Source organism: Mesoplodon densirostris, chromosome 1, assembly GCF_025265405.1.
Source record: "Mesoplodon densirostris isolate mMesDen1 chromosome 1, mMesDen1 primary haplotype, whole genome shotgun sequence".
Lineage (NCBI taxonomy): Eukaryota > Metazoa > Chordata > Mammalia > Artiodactyla > Ziphiidae > Mesoplodon > Mesoplodon densirostris.
The window spans coordinates 85,140,984-85,163,164 of NC_082661.1; the positions used below are offsets into that span (position 1 = coordinate 85,140,984).

The 22,181-nt window shown below is 34.8% G+C and overlaps 1 protein-coding gene and 1 long non-coding RNA gene across 3 annotated transcripts in view; one reads left to right on the plus strand and one right to left on the minus strand.

The window, feature by feature from the left end:
- Positions 1-22,181, minus strand: part of LOC132494368 (uncharacterized) — a 198,530-nt gene that overhangs the window by 142,742 nt on the left and 33,607 nt on the right. The gene's annotated exons all lie outside the window — the stretch shown is intronic.
- MYOZ2 (myozenin 2) overlaps positions 1,476-22,181 on the plus strand; it is a 35,911-nt gene continuing 15,205 nt past the window's right edge. For both annotated transcript variants that reach the window (XM_060105398.1, XM_060105404.1), the window contains exons 1-3: positions 1,476-1,633; positions 2,192-2,285; positions 18,247-18,416. In XM_060105398.1, coding sequence (XP_059961381.1) covers positions 2,210-2,285; positions 18,247-18,416 — 246 coding nt within the window. In that variant the 5' untranslated portion in view covers positions 1,476-1,633; positions 2,192-2,209. The remainder of the gene's footprint in view (positions 1,634-2,191; positions 2,286-18,246; positions 18,417-22,181) is intronic.

Below are 22,181 nucleotides of genomic sequence, written 5' to 3' on the forward strand. Positions count from 1 at the left end.
GTGCTACGCAACGGGAGAGGCCAGAACAGTGAGAGACCCGCTTACCGCAAAACAACAACAACAACAACAAAAAACTGAGAGTTGTCACCCAGTAATCATTATCTTCTTTGTCAGTAAATTAACCTCTGAATTTAACTGGGCGTGGCCACCCAGAATAAAATCTACATTTCCCAACCTCTCTTGAGCTGTGTTTGGCTATGTGACTAAGTTCTGCCAAAGGGATGTAAACAAAAGAGATCTGAGCAATATCAGGGCATGTTTGAAGGAGACCTTCATTACTTTTTCTTTTTCTTTTTCCTGCTGCCTTTCTCATTACTTTTTCTTTTTTCCTGCTGACTGAAATAAGAGCATGCTGACTAGAGCTGAAGCAGTCATTTAAGCCCAAGGGTCTGCATTTTAGGGACAATGGAGCAAAATGTTAGAGGTGACTGCACCCCTGATAATTATATCAATCACACGAACCCTAGATTATTTACCTATGGACAAAGTTTATGTGTGAGAAAAACAAACTTCCATCTTTTTGAAATTTCTGTTTTTAGGGTTTTCTTTCACTCCCATTTGACTTTAATTTTAACTAATACAAAAATGTTTAAAAAATAAAGCAGAGTAAGGGATTAGAGTGTGGCACCATGTGATATTTTAGACAGGGTGACTGGGGAAGGACTTTATGAGGAATCAGTAGTTGGGGGGAGTCCTGAATGCATGAGTAAGCCAAGTGGTAGGGGGAGAGCATGTTTCAGGAAGTGGGAAATAGTAAGAGCCAAAGCCTGGATATGGGAGGGAACATGATTCTGTGTTCAAAGACCAGCAAGGAGGCCAACATGGCCTACCTTCCCAACCTCTTATCCTGATCCTCAAACAGAAATCCTTGACTCCAGACCTTGCAGAGATCAGTCAACTTTGCAGGCACTGTTCTCTACAGGCTCTCTTCAGAAAGACTCATGACCCAGCTATGAGTCTAAGCTTTTACTCAGATAGCTTCAAGGCTCAACCTCTAAGGCCCATTACAAAATGCTCCCCCACTTCACCATTCAAATATAACCCATTTTTCTGAACTTACTATAGGTTCTCACTCTTGCTTAAGGGATGGCACTATTGATCTGCCCCATATTGCTTTCTTTCTTCTTGAAACTCCTTAGATATTATGGTCAATACTTTCATGTTAATTGTTAATAATCTATCATTCTGTTCTAACTCACGTATTCAATATGTACCTTTTGCCACCTCAATTAAGATGTAATGTAAGGGCTACATCTTAAAAAGTTTTTAAAATCTTTTTTGGCTAGTATCTCTTCAAACAGAAGGTACTCCATAAAAACCTTCTGTATGTTCATTCAAACATCTCACAAACTAGAAACACAATGGAGAGAACCTAATCTTTCTTGGTTCCTCCCTTTTGCCAGGAAGATATGAGTAGCTGAAGTATTTGGTGCTATATATAGTCAGTTGATGTCAGCTGGATGCCAGTCTCTTCAGAAAGGCTCAGTCCCAGTTTGAGTCAGAGCTAGGGACCATGCTATCCCAGGCTCAAGGATAAAAACCATCGGGCCCAAGTGCCATCCATATTCCATCTCCAGTCTTTCCTCCACAAATCAGGATTCATCCTTCCTGAAAAGCACGGTCTAAGAGCAAGGTAAGTATATTGTTTCCTAAAATGTTCTATTAGTCAGTTGTCCAAGGAAGTTCAGAGTTGTGACTCATTAATGGGCTTTCTTTGCTTTAAAGGACAGCTGTTGATGTCAATATTAAAATACTACCACCAAAGAGTTCTGGTTTAATCTGGCGTCCTTTCTTCATTCTTACAATTTGCTGGAATTGATGTACTGTGATGTTGGTACAAATAAAGGCCAGTAAGGAAACAATGACAGGTTAAAATAAACTGTGGAAAAGAGAGGAAGGGGAAAGGAGTCCAGCTCTTTCATTGTTTCTCATTGCCCAATAATCATTGTACTAGTATATAGATAAGACTGGGCCGGAAACTCTAAGAAACAGCCTCTGTTCACTGTGACATTGCCTGTCAATGAATAGCATGCTCTGTCACCAGACAAGGAATGGTATTAAAGTCTTTCAGTAGAAAGCAATAATAAACTCTTAATAAAGAACAAAGATGCTGTCTTTCAAAAGGATGATTATAAAACACTCCAAATGAGTTCTTGACATTGCCTCAATAATGTTCCTTTATTTTTCACAGGGAGGGAACAAAAAAATCATGCTATCACATAATACCATGGTGAAGCAGAGGAAACAGCAAGCATCAGCCATCATGAAGGAAATCCATGGAAATGGTATCAGTGAAAACCCTTCACAGCAATAATATAGCTCAGCATTAATGTAGACCCTTCCTGATGTTATTTAATATTCTATAGTTTACTTCCTTTAAATTCTTGCTATTCTGTCATAACAAACCTGGAGCTCTAGGGGGTGTATAAAAGCCTATGGTAACTAATCCTTTTGTAGTCATCCTTTCTCATTTGAAAGCTATTTTCAGATGAACAACTGCTCTAAAGGAATGAAGCAATCTGACAGCTGATGTACATTCTATTTGGCTTGCCTTTCACATTTCACGTTATAAGTTAATATCACCACTCTCAGATCTTTTTTTCTCTTTTTTGGACAGGTCTCATACAATCTTGTCTTCTTCGTCCATCCCACCAGATCTATCTTGATTTCTTTTACCTTATATTACATAAATCATTCAAAATCTGTTCTAGTGTCCTTTTTTTAAAAAAAGGTGTTAAATTGGAATTCATATTCATTGTGAACTTCTTTAACCCTGAAACGTTAGTCTTCATATTTAGTAACTGACTTACCGAGATATTCTGTGTGGAAATCTATTTCTATTTATAATTTCTAGGAAAATATAGATTTCTTATAGTCTCAAGCATATAACTCAAAAAAATTTTAATATAAATTAGATGCAAGATGATATTCCACTCTCTTCTCTAAGTTCTAGCAAAACACTCTAGAAAGTAATGCTTTATACATTGCATTTTGATTGTTATAAAGGAAATTCAACTTTGATTGTTATAAAGGAAATTGAGCAAAGGATAGCATCAATTTTAAAAGTTAATAAGTAAAATATCTAGATAGTTTTAAGGGCTGATTTGAGCCATTCCAGAATATATTTGTGGAGTTTTCAGGGCACTTCCTTATTTCCCTTCTATTAACAAGGAATGTGACCTTTTACCTGAACAATACTAAGACCTAGAGCAATGAGATCTTTCACCAGGTAGCTGGGAACAGGCATAAGTATAGCATTTTCATATTTCACTTTCCATAAAGCAAGCTGAATAAAACCAATCAGAGACTGTGTTAGGTGCTTCCCCCTACAACGCAGTCATATTTAAAGGGTTCTGTTATTAAGTTTTGTTTTCTATTTTTTTGCAATACAAAATCACCATACTGGATTCAACTTAGACCCATGTTTTACTATGATGTCAAACTAGTTTGGAATAAAGTGAAAATAATTCTGAATCAGACACCAGAACTAAATTTGTACCAATGCAAGTTTCCAAAATTCAGGCTTCTTTAAAATTTTTGTGCTTCTTTATATTTCCTGCTTCATGTAGTTTACTTGAAATTGTTTTAATAGTTTCCTTGATCAATAAGGAAAAAACCAGATAATCACTTGAGTTTGAGACTAAATTATTTATCTTAAAACTAGGCTTGGGATAAGTTATCATTTTCTAATTGCATCATAATCATAAATCAATCCATCATTTTAATGTATTCCCAGTTTAAATCATATGTTGGATTCTACTCTCTTATTTCTAACATAGACCTATAAGAGTATCTTTTTCCTTTTTTTATAATATAACTTTTGTTTTTTTTATGAAATATAAAGAAAAAGTACAATTATATCTCAAGGGGAAAAAAACCCTCAAGACTATAATCTCACCACCAACAGGTCCTGGCCATGTAAAGTTGGCTGAAGCCCTCCCTCCCAAGTCGCGGGAAGATTTCCAGTCCCTTAAATGGAGTCACATGCTCTGCCTTTGTTTGGAGGTCAAGTACTACAGATAACAGGGATAATCACAGACTTCTTTCTTAACTCATCTCAGATAAAACAGCTGCAGTACTTTAGGAAGCAGTTTAAATAATTTCCCTCTTTTATTTCCTCTGACATCTTACATGAAACTTTACTATTTGTATATGACATAGTGTTTAGAGATCTGGAGCTAGGGGAGTATCATTTTTTCTAAGAAGGCAGAACTGAGACATGGACTGCAGAGAAACCTTTCTGGGAATAATTCTCCAAACTTTCAAACACTTCACACCAACAAAAACCTGGATAATTTAAGATAAAGCATGCAACCTTTTGATCTTAATTCTAAGACTAAATAAGTAAAATTTGGACTGGATTGTCCTCTATAAAAATGAACAGAGAAGCTATTCGAAGTTCTTCTCCCACTCCCTTCTCCCCTTGTGCATCAAGATTTTTTTTTCAGTATTATAATTCATTTATTTTTTATATCACTTTTCAAAATCATTTAGCCTGGAGGAGAATGAAATGTGACAATGAGATGGCTAAATGAGTTGTCTTCTAAACCTGAGCTAGGAGTTCAGTCCAGTTCTTGCTGTGGGGAGAGAGACTATAGCTGGTGAGCCTTGAGATGATCAGTAGGAAAATATAAGAATCAAAAAGGAGAGTTTTTCATCAGAGCACTCATTGAATCTGAAGGAGAAATAACCTCAAAGAATTACTGAGAAATCCTACCCATATAGACTAAAATACATAGAACTGGATAGCACAAGTAAAAATGTAGATAACTCACAGCCTCTACTAACTATATGCCAAACTGTTCACTCATTATGGATCCATAATGATTTGGTGACAAATTATGTACCAGAAGCAAATATACTACACCCTCAATAAGTAATTAATAAAAAGTATCTCCTAACACTAAGGCTCTATATCTTCAGACAGACCATCCTCAGCATCATATCATGATGATCATCAACATGGTCATCAACATCAATATTAAAAGTGTTAGAGCTGATGATTAGTAGCTGTTTTGTGTTACTACTGTGATGCAAAACCCAGATGCTTTTAACAGAAATATCAGAGCCATGTTGCAAGTGTCTAACAAGTGCTATTCTAAAAGACAAAAACACCAAAATACTTTGCTATTATCTGTCATGAATTAGTTGTGGAGGCAAGAAAAGATGGCTTATAATGGTTCCATGCCCACCAGCCCTGTGCTATTTACTCCTGATGCTGTACATATTCTCCAGTGGTGATCATGTTTCTCTCTCACTCAGTAACTCATTTGAGACTTGATTACTGAAAGAAGAGAGAGAGAGGGGAGGATAAAAGAATAGGAAGTAATAAGTCTATAGAGAAAGAGAATGGGGAATGAGAATGGAAGAAGGAGAGGCACTCCAGAGCAACTGGCATCCATCCAGAAATGGTGGGGAAAAGGAATAGGGATTAAAATTATCTAAGAACTGGGAGTATGCTGTCCCGTGATCTTAAGCACAGATATTGCTGACAGTTTAGAAGAGCTTCAGAAGCAGAAAGACTACAGTTGTTTCAGTCACCCTATGGTTTTCGCACCTGGGCTCTGTGAGGGCTTTTTTGGTATGTTTTTTGTTTGTTTGTTTTTTCCCTCATGACTGGTGAACAGCTTTTCCCAGCACACAGAAGAGGACTGAGCAGATTGTTTTTGCGATTTCAGGAAAAGAGTTTAGTTTGTGGTCTGAAAACAGGAAGCCAGGTTCTAAATGGAGTGCTGTTGTTGATATTGTACCAGGAGCCCTGAGTTCCAGACCAGACAGCAGATTTCTCATCTGAAAATGAAGAGGTTGGATCTGTTGAGTCATCTATTCTAAAATTTCATGATTCTAATATATTGAGCTATGTGCTCAAACATCAGTGTATTTGAGTTTTTCCACCAATAACAGAGGCAATGATAATATTAACACAAATTGCAGGGGCACTTTGAAAAGCATAGATATAATGTCTTGACTTTCAGACGAAAGATAATGTGAGGACCCCTTTTACTTTTCCTGTATAAGCATATCTTAAACTGTAATTAATTAAGTCATCAATATAAAAATGAGGACACCAGGAAGGACTTAAACACTTAGTCTAGGGGAGAAAAAGAACTTAACCTAATGCTTAATGTACAAATTTGTTAGTTTTCTTTGGTTTAAAATTTCACATTAGCATTCTCATAACCCGAAGAAAAAGCATGCTTTATTTTGAAAATTGGTGTGCAATAATATGTTGTGAAATCATGGATTTTTCTAAGCATGCCATAGATTTCTAAACCTCCAATAACGCTCTCCAGCAAAGTAGCAGCAGAGAACTAGGCTAAATTCCAATTTATACCAAAGTTGAAATTACAGTGTTTAATTCTTGCCATATTCCATCATCCTAGAAGAATGATGAACATCATTTCTTTGTTGCCTTTTTCACTCTAATATGCTCTAGATATACATCCTATAAACAGTACTAGATGAATTACTGGTTTGTGTAACTCAATTTGCATAATTCAATACATTGGTCATCTCATTTTTTAAATGTTTATAGATTTACACAGTTATTGAATGGTAATACTTTAATTAACAGTAAATTTTTGAACTCAAATCAAGGCAAGGAGATATGAAATAGGAAAATACAGAATCCCAGATGAGTTTCAAAATCAACTTTTTAATCTAGAGAAAATTATTAAAAATTACTAATAAACTTTTAATCAAATGTAGACTTTTCAAGTATTATTCAAAATCACAGTCTGGACTATTAACTTTTATATAATATATATATATATATGCATGTTGCAGTATGCAGTAATGTATATTTATGGACTATTATTCAATTCACACAGGCCAACTGTCTGTAAACAGGCAGAAGAGTCCTGTTAAGCGTAGAGAAAATCTCTTGGCTTCAATCAGGCTTTTAAGTAAATCGATAGGACCACCCTAAAGCAAATCAATTTCAGTTATCTCCCCTTCTGTGGTTTTGCCCATTTTACCAGAATTGCAGCTGCCAGTGAATCATGGGGAAACAGTTTTAAAAGATCTTTTGTCTTACTACTATTATTTGTAAGTGGGTATCTTTACAAACTATGAATTGGATTCACTGATCTAACTAAATATGTAACTTTGGCAGGATCAAAATTACAAATTAAAAATACAGAACTACCTGTGCACACGTAAATCCTTGTTGACTAAGTTTTAGAATGTTAACCTATGAAATAAATGTGAAAAAAAATGTTTCCTTTGGAGGAATTTAGGTTCAGTGTCTGCTCATAAGACTGCATATTGAAGAAAGGTCTGAAAAAGGAATTGGTCACATTTTCAAAGATCACTGATATTCTCCCAATAAAATGCAATTTTCCATTTGGTTTCCAGTACTCATAGTAATATGGTTAAAGTGGAAGGAAAGTATATTCAAAAATCAAAAGTTTGAACTTTTTAATGTAAGATTTTAAATCTTAATTTAGCTACAAAAATAATGCACATTTGAGGACATTATTAAGAAAGAATATTGATTACAATTATTTAATATTTCTAGTAGATTGAAAAATGTGGAGGTTTTTATGGAAATTAATTTGATAATGGTCAAGACCCTAAAGTTATATTTTAATAGTTTTTTATAATTAGATATTTATTCCAAAATAATCATTATTTCCTTAAAATAGTAGCAAACTATAATAGATTAAGTCCTATAAAATCTTTAAAGAATAAATGGAAAATTCTGGATCACTATAAACGACATTAACAGGAAAGCATGCCTAGCAATATTATTTTCAATAGATGATCTAATGCCACAAAGACAACCTTCTAATCCATCAGGGCAAGGATATGAACCCTGAATAAGTTATATCATTTATCAGGCATCCAGATTAAACACACTGTTAAGACCCTGCACAGAGGTTTGCAATAAAGGGCAGGGAACAGCTGAACTTGGATTCTATCTGCTCAGTTGACACCATTCTTTTCACTCTGAAAGTTTAAGTAAATGAAAGTGTTCATACATTAGATTTCCCAACTCACAGATGGTCTGGAACTCCAGCTCCAATTACATCATAAACTTAACTACTGGAAGGGAAGGGAAAAAAAACCTTGGAGAATTTAGTTTATGTCTTTTATTGTTTGTTTGTTTATGCAAAATATATTGACTTAAAATGTTCCTATGTCTATCAGTATGCTAGTGAATATTTAACTGGTTCTTTGGGGGGTGGGAAATGCCTTGGTTTGTAGAATTTGCCAATTTCTGTGGTATGAATACTCTTGCCATAGCCAATTTTGAGCTACCATCAAGGAGAAACTGAATGCAGAGTTGGGAAGAGATGTGTAGTAATACAACACTATATAGTATTTCCACCATACAGATATAATAGATATAAGAAAACATCAAGAGCATAGATAATAGCAAAAAGGAGTAAAACATTTAGAAAGTGATATTTTTGAGTATTTATTGCTTTCTTTTTAATATAACTTATTATTAAGTTTATATAATTTAATTTTAATAGTGGTTATGTTCACTGAGTTTAACTACTGGCTCACAGAATTTCTGAAAATTTATCAATCGACTCTTGTGAACCAGTACTAGCCTGCTCCCGACACCACTAGATTTCTCATGCAGTGCTTCTGGTCCCAGAGATCCACAGTACCTTTAGATGGTCACTCAAAGCCAACGATTAACTCACTGTCTGTTACTTACAGAGTTAAGAGGGAGAAAATTTAGGCTTAAAGGTAGTGGAAGGAAGTATGAAGAATAAGCAAAGAGAGTTGAGAGTTGGTCAATTATTTTGTGTGCCTTCTTCTCTTTCCTTTTTGTCTCTTATATCTCCTCTCTTGTGGTATAAGCTTACTAGTAATAATGGATTGTACCAACTGATTACTGAGGGTAGGTAAGTTCCTCATGGCTCTTGCTGCACATCTACTCCTTGTAGTAGCTTGGGTGATGATTATTGTGTTTTGCTAAAAAGGAGTGAATGTTTCTTATGAGCCCAAATGAGTCTGGCCAGAGGTATATCCATATTTTATACTTCTGCTCTTTTTTTCCTCTCCTCTTCGAGGCCCCCACTACTGCGCTTCTAGGCTATTTTTCTTTACTCTTTCTTGATTCCAATCTTAATAGACTTTTTGGACCTACATCAGTGAGATGAAGATCTGAAGAGAATGACCATAGTTAGCATGCTTTTAGTTGAAAATAGCAGAAACTCAGAAACCAACTAAAGGGAATTTATTGCCTCACATAACTGAAAAGTTCAGAGGTGATCTGATAAGTCTTCATCTGGCAGCTCAAGTATGCCATTAAGGACCAGGTTTCTTTTTCCCTCTGCTCTGATTTTCTTGGGGTAAGCTTCACCCCACATCTGGTTCTATCATTTTATCAAGTACATACCAACAGTTTCCTGGGCAATATACATCCGTGCTTATCTGCAGCAGGAAAAGAAAGTATCTTTGGCACAATGTACACAAAGAAAAGTCCTGATATTTTGCCTCATTGACCTAGGTCAGGTCACACACCTGTTCCTGTATCAATCACAAGGGTTAATTAATTCCTGTCAAATATACCCCAGAAAACTATTGTAAATCTAAGTGGCCAGAGGGATGGAATTCACTTAGGGCATGTGGTTATTTCAGAAACATTGGTGGAATCAGCTAATATTGGGGGCCAATAAGAAGAGGAAAATGAGATAAAAACATTTTCTCAAATTTTTGTCTTGGTATCCCCAAAGTAAACTTATGCCATAGCTTGAAATTTAGAACTTATAGAAAATAACATAATAATAAGCTATTCCTTTTTCTAGCCCCTCTATTTTCACTTAACTGTTTATAATGACTCAAATTGGTAACAGAAAATGAGAGAAAGAGAAAAGCTGCATCCCTGTTTTGGTTTCCTTATGAAAAGACTTTGTAGCCTTAACTGTAAGGAAAAATTCCATTGCTGTAATATAAAGACTGTCGTCTTTGCATTTTCTAGTGGCTGCCTGCTTTGGGGCATTTTTATTTCCTGAAAATGTCCCATTAGAAAATTTGTTTAAAAACATTATTTGTAATATATAAATACATTACATAGAATGTGTATTCCTAGAAGGTTAATGGACAAAAAAATCTATGGATTTCGATTTTCTGTGTTATTATTTTATTCTGTTTCTCTCTCTTGCATTGCTAATTGAATTATTTTAAGAAGCATTTAAAGGAGATTTCCCCTCCACCCCGTAGTATTGCATCAAATTACTATAAGCCATATTGTGTCTTTTTGATCATTTGTGATCTAAAGGGAACTTGCTATTTTGATTCCAGAATCAAAAAGCTGAAATAGTCCACTCCTGTCACACTTTCTAGAACACTGAGGGATATATTCACAGACACACTGAAAAATAACCCAGCTCCTTCCATGTTGCTAGCACAGAGTAACAGAGACTCCAAACACTTGTAAATAAACAAGAGTGAATATTCCCTGTAGAACTCAGCAGAGCTGGCAAACAAATCCGGGGAAACTGTAAAATACCCTCATCTACCTTGCTGTGAGCCTTCATTCCTCTTCCATAAGCTATTTCTGCCAACCCTGGGGAGTGTAAAGCACAGAATTTTTTTTTTTCACCTTAGAGAGTAGACAATGCCACTCTGCACTGCATTAGGAAGGGTTATGAAAATTTTTTAAATTGAACATTTTTTTAATAATAGACTTTATTTTTTAGAGCAGTTTTAGGTTTACAGAAAAACTAAACAGAAAGTATAGTATAGTGTTCCTATATACCCCTTCTCCTCCCGACACACAGTTTCTCCTATTATTACCATCTTGCATTAGTGCGTTATACTCGTTATGATTGACGGACCAATATCAACGTAGTATTATTAACTGAAGTCCACAGTTTACATAAAGTTTTACACTGTGCAGCACTCCCTCCACACAGCCGCTTGGCAGCTAGTGATTCTTTTACTGTCTTCCAAGGTTTTGTCTTTTCCAGAATGTCATAGAGTTGGAGTCATATAGTAGCCATTACAAACTGGCTTTTTTCACTTAGCAATATACATTTCAGGGTCATTCATGTCTTTTCATGGCTTGATAGTTCTATTAAACTTTTAATTTTGATATAAATGTAGTTTACATGCAGCTGTAAGAAAGAATATAAAGCAATCCCATGTACCTTTTCCCAGTTTCCCACAAGAGCAACATCTTGTAAAAGTATAGTACAATATCACAACCAGAATATTGATATTCATGCAGTCAAGAGAGTCCTACCAATCACTAATGTCTCCCATTTATATATATATATATATATATCTTTTCATTTTAAGGTGCTATAAAATGGAATCATATAGTATGTAACCTTTGGGGATTGGCTTTTTTCACTCAGTGTAATTCCCTCGAGATAGATCCAGTTGCTGTGTTTCAATAGTTTGTTCATTTTTATTGCTGAGTACCATGCCTTGGATGGACCACAGTGTTTTTAACTTTTTACCTACTCATTAAAGTACATTTGAGTTGTTTCTTTTATTATTATTATTATTAAGAATAGGGCTTCCCTGGTGGCGCAGTGGTTGAGAGTCCGCCTGCCGATGCAGGGGACACGGGTTCGTGCCCCGGTCTGGGAGGATCCCACGTGCCGCGGAGCGGCTGGGCCCGTGAGCCATGGCCACTGAGCCTGTGCTCCGGAGCCTGTGCTCCGCAAGGGGAGAGGCCACAACAGTGAGAGGCCCGCATACCGCAAAAAAAAAAAAAAAAAAAAAAAAAAAAAAAGAATAAAGCTGCTATGACCATTTGTGTATAGGTTTTTGTATGAACATGAGCTTTCATTTCACTGGGATAAATGCCCAGTATTGCTGGTAGTCCTATGTTCAGTTTTTTTTTTTTTTTTTTTTTTTTTTTTTTTTTTTTTTTTTGCATTACGTGGGCTTCTCACTGCTGTGGCCTCTCCCGTTGCAGAGCACAGGCTGTGGACGTGCAGGCCCAGCAGCCATGGCTCACGGGCCCAGCCGCTCCGCGGCATGTGGGATCTTCCCAGACCGGGGCATGAACCCATGTCCCCTGCATCGGCAGGCAGACTCTCAACCACTGCGCCACCAGGGAAGCCCTATGTTCAGTTTTTAACAGAGCCTATTAAATTATTTTCTAGGGTGGCTGTACCATTTTACATTTCCAACAGTGATGTATGAGTGATCCAGTTTCTCCACACCCTCCCCAGCATTAGATGCTGTCACTATTTTTCATTTTGGCCATTCTGATATGTGTATAGTTATATCTCATGGTTTTAATTTGCATCTCTCTAATGACTAATAATGTTGAACATCTTTTCCTATGCTTATTTGCCATCTCTATATCTTCTTCAGTGAAATATTTCTTCATGTCTTTTGCCCATGTTCTAATTGGATTGTTTGTTTTTTTACTGGTGAGTTTTAAGAGCTCTTTATATATTCTAGTCTGTTTTCAAATATGTGGTTTGCAAATATTGTTTCCTACTCTGTAGTTTGTTTTTTCATCCTCTTAACACAGTCTTTCTCAGAGCAAAAGTATTTAATTTTGCTTAATTTATCAACTGTTCCTTTTATGGACTGTGCTTTTGGTGTCAAGTTTAACAACATTTTGTCCAGCCCTAGATCCCAAAGGTATGATCATGTGACTTTTCTTCTTTAGCCATTTAATATGGTGGAATACATTGATTTCTGAATATTGAACCAATCTTGTATCCCTGGAATAAACCCCACTTGTTCATGGTATAGAATTCTTTTTCTGTATTGTTGAATTCTATTTATTAATATTTTGGTAAAGATTTTTGCTTCTATAAGCATGAGGGATATTGATCTGTAGCTTCTTTTTTTGTGTGTTGTTCCTGTTAGCTATCAAGGTAATAAACTAATTGGGAAGTGTTCCTTCATCTTCTGTTTTCAGGAAGAGACTATGTAGCATTGGTGTTAATTCTTCTTTATATGTTTGGTAGAATTCTCCGGTAAAACCATCTAGGTCTGAAGATATCTTTTGGGGGAGATTTTAGAATTATAAATTCAATTGCCTTATAGCTATAGGATTAATCAAATTATCTACTTCATGTTGGGTGAGATGTGTTACTTTCTGCTTTTCAAGGGATTGGTCATATTTTTTCTGTTTTCAAATTTATGTGAATTTACATGTAGAGTTGTTCATAGTATTCTCTTATTATCCATTTGCTATCTGCAGTGGCTGTAGTGATATCCCCTATTTTGTTCCTGATACTGGTAATTTGTATCTTCTACATTTCTTTTTTCTGTGTCAGTCTAGCTAGAGGTTTGTCAATTTCACTGATCTTTTCAAAAGCCAACTCTGTGCTCAACTGATTTTTCTCTATTGTTTTTCTGTTTTTAATTTCTACTCTTATCTTTATTATTTTCTTCCTTCTGCTTGCTTTGGGTTTATAGTATAGATTTGATACTTTTCCTCTTTTTTTAATGTATGCATTTAGTGCTATAAATGTCCCTCTCAGCACTGTACTGTCTGTGCCCCATAAATTTGGTATGCTCTATTTTTAATTTCAGTCAGTTCAATGAATTTTTTATTTCCCTTGAGACTTCTTCTTTGACTCATGGATTGTTTAGAAGTGTGATTTTTTTTTTTAGTTTCCAAATGTTTGGAGATTTTTCTGTAAACTTTTTGTTACTCATTTCTAGTGTGATTCCATTGTGATCAGAGATCATACTGTATATAATTTTGATTCTTTTAAATTTGTTGAAGCTTATTTTATGGTCCAAGATATTGGTCTATCTTGGTATATACTCCATGTGCACTTGGAAAGAATGTGCGTTTTATTGTTGTTCAGTAGAATATTTTATACTGTTTATAAATATTTTATAAACAATAGGATTATATCCTACTGGTTGATGGTGTTGTTGATTTCTTTTATATCCTTGCTGATTTTCTCTCTGTTGTCCTATCACTTGTTGAGAGAGGAATGTTGAAGTCTCCAACTCTAATTGTGGATTTATCTATTTCTCCTTTTATTCCTATTAATTTTTGCTCCATTTGCAGCTCTGTTTTTTGGTGCATACACATTTAGGATTTCTAGGTCTTCTTGGTGGATTGACACTTTAATCATTATATAACGTTCTCTGTCTCTGGAAATTTCCTTTGCTCTGAAGTCCACTTTGGAATTAACATAAGCACTTCTGCTTTCCATTGATTAATGTTTGCTTGATATCTTTTTCTATCCTGTTACTTTCAACTTGCCTATATTGTTCAAGGCACTTACTTGAAGTGAGTTTCTTCTAGACAGCTTATATTTGGGTCATGTTTTTTTTTCGTTTGTTTGTTTGTTTTTGCAGTACGTGGGCCTCTCACTGTTGTGGCCTCTCCCATTGCGGAGCACAGGCTCTGGACGCGCAGGCTCAGTGGCCATGGCTCATGGGCCCAGCCGCTCTGAGGCATGTGGGATCTTCCCGGACCAGGGCACGAACCCGTGTCCCCTGCATCGGCAGGCAGACTCTCAACCACTGCGCCACCAGGGAAGCCCTTGGGTCATGTTTTTAAATCCAGTCTGCTAGTCTCTATCCTTTAATTAGGGTATTTAGAGCATTTTTATTTAAGCTCTACTACTGATGTAGTAGAGCTTAAGTCTATCATTTTATTTTTTGTTTTCTGTTTATTGCCTCTGTTTTTCCCTTCTGTTTTCTTTTTCCTAGCTTCCTACAGATTACTTGCACATGTTTCAGAATTCCATTTTTATTTATCTATAGTTTTTCAAGTGTACTGTATAGTTTTTGGTAGTTGTTCTATTACATTATATATGCTTAATTTATCAAAGTCTACGGATATTGTCATTTTATCACTTCAAGTGAAGTACAGAAAACTTACCTACCTTCATGTCTATTTACCCTCCCCTGTTTATAATAAAATCGTGTTAACTATTTTCTACATATATTTATATCAGAGTTTTATAATTTTTGCTTCTATGATCAAACATAATTTAGAAAACTCAAGAGGGGAAGGGAAGCTTACTGTATTTACCCACGTTTTTGCTTACTGTAATCTTTATTTTGTTCCAATGTTCTAAGGTTCCTTATTTTATTGCTTCCCTTTTGTTTAAAGAACTTAATTTAGCTATTTGTTATGGTCTGAATATTTGTGGCCCCCCAGAATTCAAATATTGAAATCCTAATGTCCCTGATGGTATTAGGACATGGGGCCTTTGGGAGGTGACTAAGCCATGAGGGTGGGGTCTTCATGAATGATATTAATGACCTTATGAAAGAAGCCCAAGAGACCTTTCTTGTTCCTTCCACCATGTGAGAACACAGTGAGAAGTGGGCAGTCTACAACTCAGAAGAATGATTTCAACTGAACCAACTATGCTGGCACCCAGATCTCAGACTTCCAGCCTCCAGGCCTATGAGAAATATATTTCTGTTGTTTATAAGTCACCAGTCTTTGACATTTTGTTGTAACAGCATGAACCATTCTTTTAGGGTAGGTCTCCAGGCAACAAATTTCCTAGTTTTCCTTCATCTGAAGATGTCTCAATTTCCCCTTTATTTCTAAAGAATATTTTCACCGGGTATCAGATTCTGGGTTGACCTTTCTTTTTTTTCAGCATTTTTGTGCTACTTCCTTCTGATCTTCATGATTTCTGATGAGAAATCCATTGTCATTCTCATTTTTTTCTCCCTATAGGTAAGTTGTCATTTTCCTCTGGCTGCTTTCAAGATTTTCGATTTGTCTTTAGACTTTAGAAGTTTATAATATGTCTTATTGTAGAGTTCTATAGATTTATCTTTTATAGAATGCTTTTAGCTTCTTGAATCTGTAGGTTTATGTCTCTTGCCAAATTTGGGAAGTTTTTAGCCATTATTTCTTTGTGTACTTTTCCAGTCCCACGTGCCTCCTCTCCTTCTGGGACTTCAGTGATACAAATGCTGTATCTTTTGTTCTAGTCACACCAATCCCTAAGGCTTTCTTTTTTTTCCAGTCTATTTTTTTTCTCTGTTGTTATTATTGAGTAATTTCCATTGTTCTCTCAATTCACCATTTCTTTCCTTTATTCCCTCCATTTTGCTACTGAATCCATCCACTGAACTTCTTATTTTGGGTATTTTATTTTTCAGTTCTAATGTTTCCATTTGGTTCTTTACAACTTTTATTTCTCTGCCATGATTTTTTATTTCTTTGCTAAAATTTTCTATTTTTCTTTCATTTGTTTCCAGAAACTTTGTAATTGCTCTTTGAAGTATTTTTATCATGGCTGCTTTAAAATCTTTGTTATTTAATTTTAATATCTCAGTCACCTCATGTTGGCACCTGTCTTTTTTCATTCAGCTTGAGATCTTCCTGATTCTTGGTATGACAAATGATTTTTTTATTTGAGCCTGCATATTGTCATATTACGTTCTAAGAATCTTGCTCTTATTTAAGCCTTCTGTTTTATCTATCCTAGTCTGACACTGCTTCAGCAGGGGAAGGAGAGTGCCACCTCATCACTGCCAGGTGGAAGTAGGAAGTCAAGGTTTCCCAGTTGGCCCCCACTGAAACTTGAGGAGGGTCACTTAGTTACTAGTAGGAGGGGGTAGGAGTTCAGAATCCCCACCTGGTCTCAACTAACACTACAGGGATGGAGGGTTGTTACTGGCTGACAGGGATGAAAGTCCCAGCTTCCTCCTTAGCCCCTCTGATACCACCCTTATAGGGCACCTCATTACAGCCTCTCAAGGGTAAAATTCTGTGGTTTTTTCTGTGGTATTTGGCTGAAGTAGAGTTTTTTGTGGTATTTGGCTGAAGTAGAGTAGCTATTGTCTAAAAGTTTTCTGTCTTTCTAGGTTGCTTCTTTCCTGGTCTTGGCTAGTGAGAACAATCTTTTATTGGAGGCTTTTGGCTGCACCTTTTGGTGTTTCTGGGTTAATAGCATCTTCAGCTCCAAGTCTGGGATATATGGGGCTAAAAGAAAACCCAGAGAATTCAGTACCTTGTTGTTCCTTGGATCCTGAGGAAGGACCTTGTTGTCCCTAGCTGGTCTGCCTTCTTCTCTCCAACTTCCAGAGTCTTCTTATGTTTATTTTATATATAATGTCCAGGATTTTTAGTTTTAATTAGTAGAGGTATAGGAAAAGTAGATCTATTCTATCTTCCCAGAAGCAGAAGTCTTGATATTATAATTTTTTTAATTAGTGGAGCTCCTCTCTGGGTAACATCAAAATATATAAACAAATTGATTTCTTTTCAAGGCAAAATGGAGAGAAAATTTGTAAGTAATTTTATTATTTTATCCCTAAAGACCTCCAAAAGCCTAATTATTAGGGTTAATTTGTTACATCAGATAATGTTGTCCCAATCAACCAGCATAATTATTTATTTTACAAATGGTCCAATTTTTCTTCTTTGCATTTAAGAGCAGTCCACAGTGGCAAAAGAACTCTGTGGGTTACACAAAAAAGATATTTCTGATTAAAGGAGCAAGTGGAGGAGTTTATTTCTTTGGGATTTTAGAAAAGTCCTTCAGTACTAGAAATAGAAAATAACAGTTGTTTACTGAACATCTCCTATATTTAAGGCATGGGGGACACAAAGACAAAAGCATAAAGAATATGCAAGCCATAAAATAAGTAAAACGGAATCAAGTAATTGTGATTCAGTGCTATGGGAATACAGAAAAGGCATGAATAATTGTGAATAGAGATTTTAGAGAAGGAATTGACAGAAATGGCACATAAGCTAGATTGAGAAGGATTTGTTCATTTAATGCTTATCACCTACCTACTTTATGCTAGGCTCCTTGGTGCTAGATGCAGGATGAATAGCATTCTGACAGAGACAGGAAAATGGGTGGCATGGGCCAAAGGGTAGGCATTCCTATAACAGAGACTGCTAAAATTGATACAGAAAAATGTTGGGAGTCAAACAGAGCTTATGAAGAGAATTATGAGCAGTGTTGTTTGAAAACTCACTAAATAAGGAAAGATTAAATTAATAGTGTCATTAGCTTACTTTCATTCACTCTTTCTATGTGCCAGGTATGATGCTAAGTGTTTGATAAGAAACATTTTATTTAATCCTCATAACAACCCTATGCAGTAAGTGTTATTATTAGCCCCACTTTAGAGATAAGGAAATTGAGGTTTACAAAAAATAAGTAACATATCTATGATCATACAGTTAGAAAGTAGTAGAGCCAGGATTCAACCCAAGGCAGCCCAAGGCAGTCTGAGTAAAGAGCCTATATTTTAGTCACTATACTAGCATATAGCGGGCAATAAATTATGAAATTTAGCAAAGCATTTAAAAATGCTTATCTTGGGGTTTTCATGCACATGAATATTGCTTTACAGATGTAGATGGCATGGACCTGGGCAAAAAAGTCAGCATCCCCAGAGACATCATGTTGGAAGAATTATCCCATCTCAGTAACCGTGGTGCCAGACTATTTAAGATGCGACAAAGAAGATCTGACAAATATACATTTGAAAATTTCCATTATGAATCTAAAGCACAAATAAATGTAGGTATAACTTGATAATGTGGTATCTAAATAAATGGGCAGCACTTCTAAATTTATATGTGTTATTAGATTCTCAAACAAGTATTCTACAAATTTTCTTTTCATTCATTCTGTTAGACTTTTCTTTTCATGATAATGAATAGCTTAGGTGGATAAACAAAAGAAATATTATGCATGATATGAGTATCTTTTTAGTTCAGTACAGACATTGTAAGTTTGTAGATTTGGCACTGAAGAACTCCTCTGTTCTGCTAAGACCAGGGAGAGGGAGTGGTGATTGTGGTACTAAAAGTTTCCATGGTCTTATCACCACTGGTTAAATGTTTGGGATGGAAACATTTCCAAAGCACACAGTGCTCCATAAAGTAAGTATAAGCATTTTATTGGCTGAATACATCCTGGCAGTAAAACATGCCTGGGAACTACAGACACAGTTGATCTCCTTTCAAAGCATTTATTCCACATTGTGTAGAGAAGTCTGTTATTTATTAACAACAAAACCAATGTGGACAAAACTCTTTGGACAGGAGTTTTCATCAACCAGAAGTTTAAAAAAGCAAACAAATTAATTAAATTATATTTTACATATTACATGAATACCATATTCTCTTATCATTCAGAGAGATTTTAGAGGAAGAAGTTTATAGTAGAAAAACAATTAGCTTTGGGAAAATGACTTTAAAAATAAAATACCAGGTATGAAGAATCAAAAAGCAATAGTGCATTGGTTCTAAATTTGAGGAGATGCTAGAGACTACAACAAATATAAGTTGTTTTTTTGTCTTTTTTTTTATTGAGGGTTTCTTCCTATAGCTATGAAAAGTCTATAAGTTTACTTATGAATTTAAACCTGAAACCTTTCCAGCTGCCATCACTAGTTAAGTTGTTTTGAATGAACAGCTAAATTCTTTACAGCAAACAGACTGGTTTCACTGATCTTTTATCATAATTACTAAAACACATTACAAAACTAACAACCACACTCACAAACACTAAAATTTTATTCATTCCTGAACTTTCTATTTCCCTTGTTATGATGCTGGTTAACAATAAATGGTTAGAGAACATCTTAAACAGTATTTTTTCACATTAATGAGCATCCTTCAACACCCATGAATTGAATTTAGTTATAATTATGAATTCAGTTAGACATCAAATTTTACTCAACCATAGTATTTACACTTATGAAGGATGGTTTTTACTTGAAGTCATGGATAAATGTAATGTTATGTTACCCTATAATTATGCCCAGTATCCTCTTATCACAAAATGTCTGCAGCTAATACAGCATGAGCCTAAAATAACCCCTACCTCATCTGACAGAGTATAATTATATAATCATATTCTTTCAATAATGACAACAGAGAAGCAGCTTTGAAGAATAATATGAAATATAGCAGCTTAAGGGAGATTCTCTGAAAAGTCATCTACAAGTCTAGACATCTGAATAAATGAATAAATCTAGTTTTCATAACTTACATTTATATCTCTAAGTATAATGCTTTAACTACAGTTCTGGTGGAAGGTACAATGAGATTTAAAATGTCCATTAGAATAAAGCATATTCTCTCATCACTAGTATTTCCAATTACTGACAATAATCTTATACACCTGTGGTCAAATGTTCTGGTCATAGGTAAAATGTTTAAGAACAGGTCTTGATAGTTTTTCAGTGTTCCTAGAAGATTGGGAACTAAATAAATAAAATAATCCCAAATAGCTATATTGAAATAAACAATTAAATGCTGATAAATAACACAGAGCAATAAACAATAATAATATATGGAATAAAGTCACATGTCATTGAGTTATATAACATACTCTCAAGTCTGATGAAATTTACTCTCTCTTCTTTAGAAATGAGGAAAGTAGTATTCAAGGAAGTACATATATTTATTTGGCTTAAGTAACACCATAATAAAGTAGACTGAAACCCAGCTCTCAGAATTCTAGAGTTCTTGCACTGACACTTGTCATGGTGTAATTAAAAGAAACTCTGGCCTGGCAACCGGAAGACCAGGGTTCAGTCCTGGCTCTCCCACAACCTGTGTAATTTGGAGTCAATTTAAAAACTTTCTTTGCCTTTCTGGACCTGTTTTCTCATTTATAAAATAAGGGATTGATGCAAATGGTTTTGTAAGGTATTTTCTGGCTTTAAAGGTCTGTGTTCTCTGATCCTAATTCTAAAAATGACTTGCATAATAAATCATTGAGGAAGATAGTGAGCTACATTGTATGATGACACATTTGCTTTATCATGGTATTAGATTGCAACTTGAAGCAAGCATTGATAATGTGACAGGAATTTAAAAAATAATATTAGGTTCAGGTCTAGTTCCATTCATTTATTTATACTTTTGGCAAAAATTTGTTGATTACCTATCATGTTCTAGAAACTATGCTGGGATTTCAAAGATAAATAGCCCTTGTCTAGTGATGGAGAGACAATATAACATTGAAAAATAGAAAACAACTATTTGTTTATAATCTAATTCTTGAATCATCTTTATATGATTTATATCAAATTAACTTATTGACTATATTTTCTGAAATGACCTTTTCCTTTTACTGCTTCCCTTGAGCTACAGATATTGTCAAAATAATTATTTAACTTATATTTATGCATTTCTTATTTTATTATAATGTTCAGGACATCATTAGATGCAAATATAAACCAACTCCCTGGTAATCAATGCCATTGGTTTAAATATTAAGTATTATTTTTTTTTTTAAAAAAGCACAGCTTTGGGCTTACTCTATTGCTGAGAAACTGGCAAACTGAAGCCACACAAAACTTATGTCATAAATAACAACAGAAAATAGGCGTTTTTAAAAAGAAATGAAGATATGGTGCTTGCTATATATGCCAATTTTGGAGCCCTAGCTCATGAACTGATCAACTTCTTACAGAAATAGGCAAAAAAAATAAAAAAAATAAAAAGAAAGAAAAGGATGAAGAAAGAGTGAAAATAAAATAGAAGAATGATTCATCAGAATTAAAAGTCCCTTCCATAAATCACAACAAAAGGATGTTAATCAAAACAATTCAGATTTTACAGTTAAGACTACATCTGCTTTTAGTAACTATGGACTTTTCAAAATCCTTAAAATATTAGACAATACTGGGAAAAGGGGAAGTATACTGTAACAAGTAATTCTGAAATAAGACCAAACTAAATATACTGAGATTCTGAACATATATTTACTTTGTTCAAAAAATAACTTTATAAAAATAATTTAAGGCTCATATCATAACTAAAATAAGTCACTACCCAACTATTAAAAGGCTTTGTTTGTATACTTAACAATGACAATAGAGCTACTAGGTGTCTCCTGATAATTAATGACTATTTAGAAAGAGTTGATTTTCCTATCTATAAACGAGGTTAGTGTGACAATTTTTAAATTAATGTAGGTAGAATGATTTGTAAGTTTAGGTGAAATTCATTTCATGGGCATATTTCAGTAATTTATAAAAAGTAATTTTTATGCATGATACAATTAAACTTTCTATATTTATCTCAACTGGCTTTTATTTATAATTAAAGTTAGTGAGAACTTTTCTCTTTTCTAAGAGGTGGTGTAGGTTCAGAAGTGAAAAAAGGTACTAACCCAGTCAATTAAGTTGAACACTTAAGACGAGCTAAATTCAAAACATGGAAAACTGATGTATCTGAGTATAGCATTACTCATCTCTAGAAATTGTTTCTTATTGCCTGTTGAATAAAATGCAAACTTTTATGCCCAGTAGTCAAGACCCTGTAC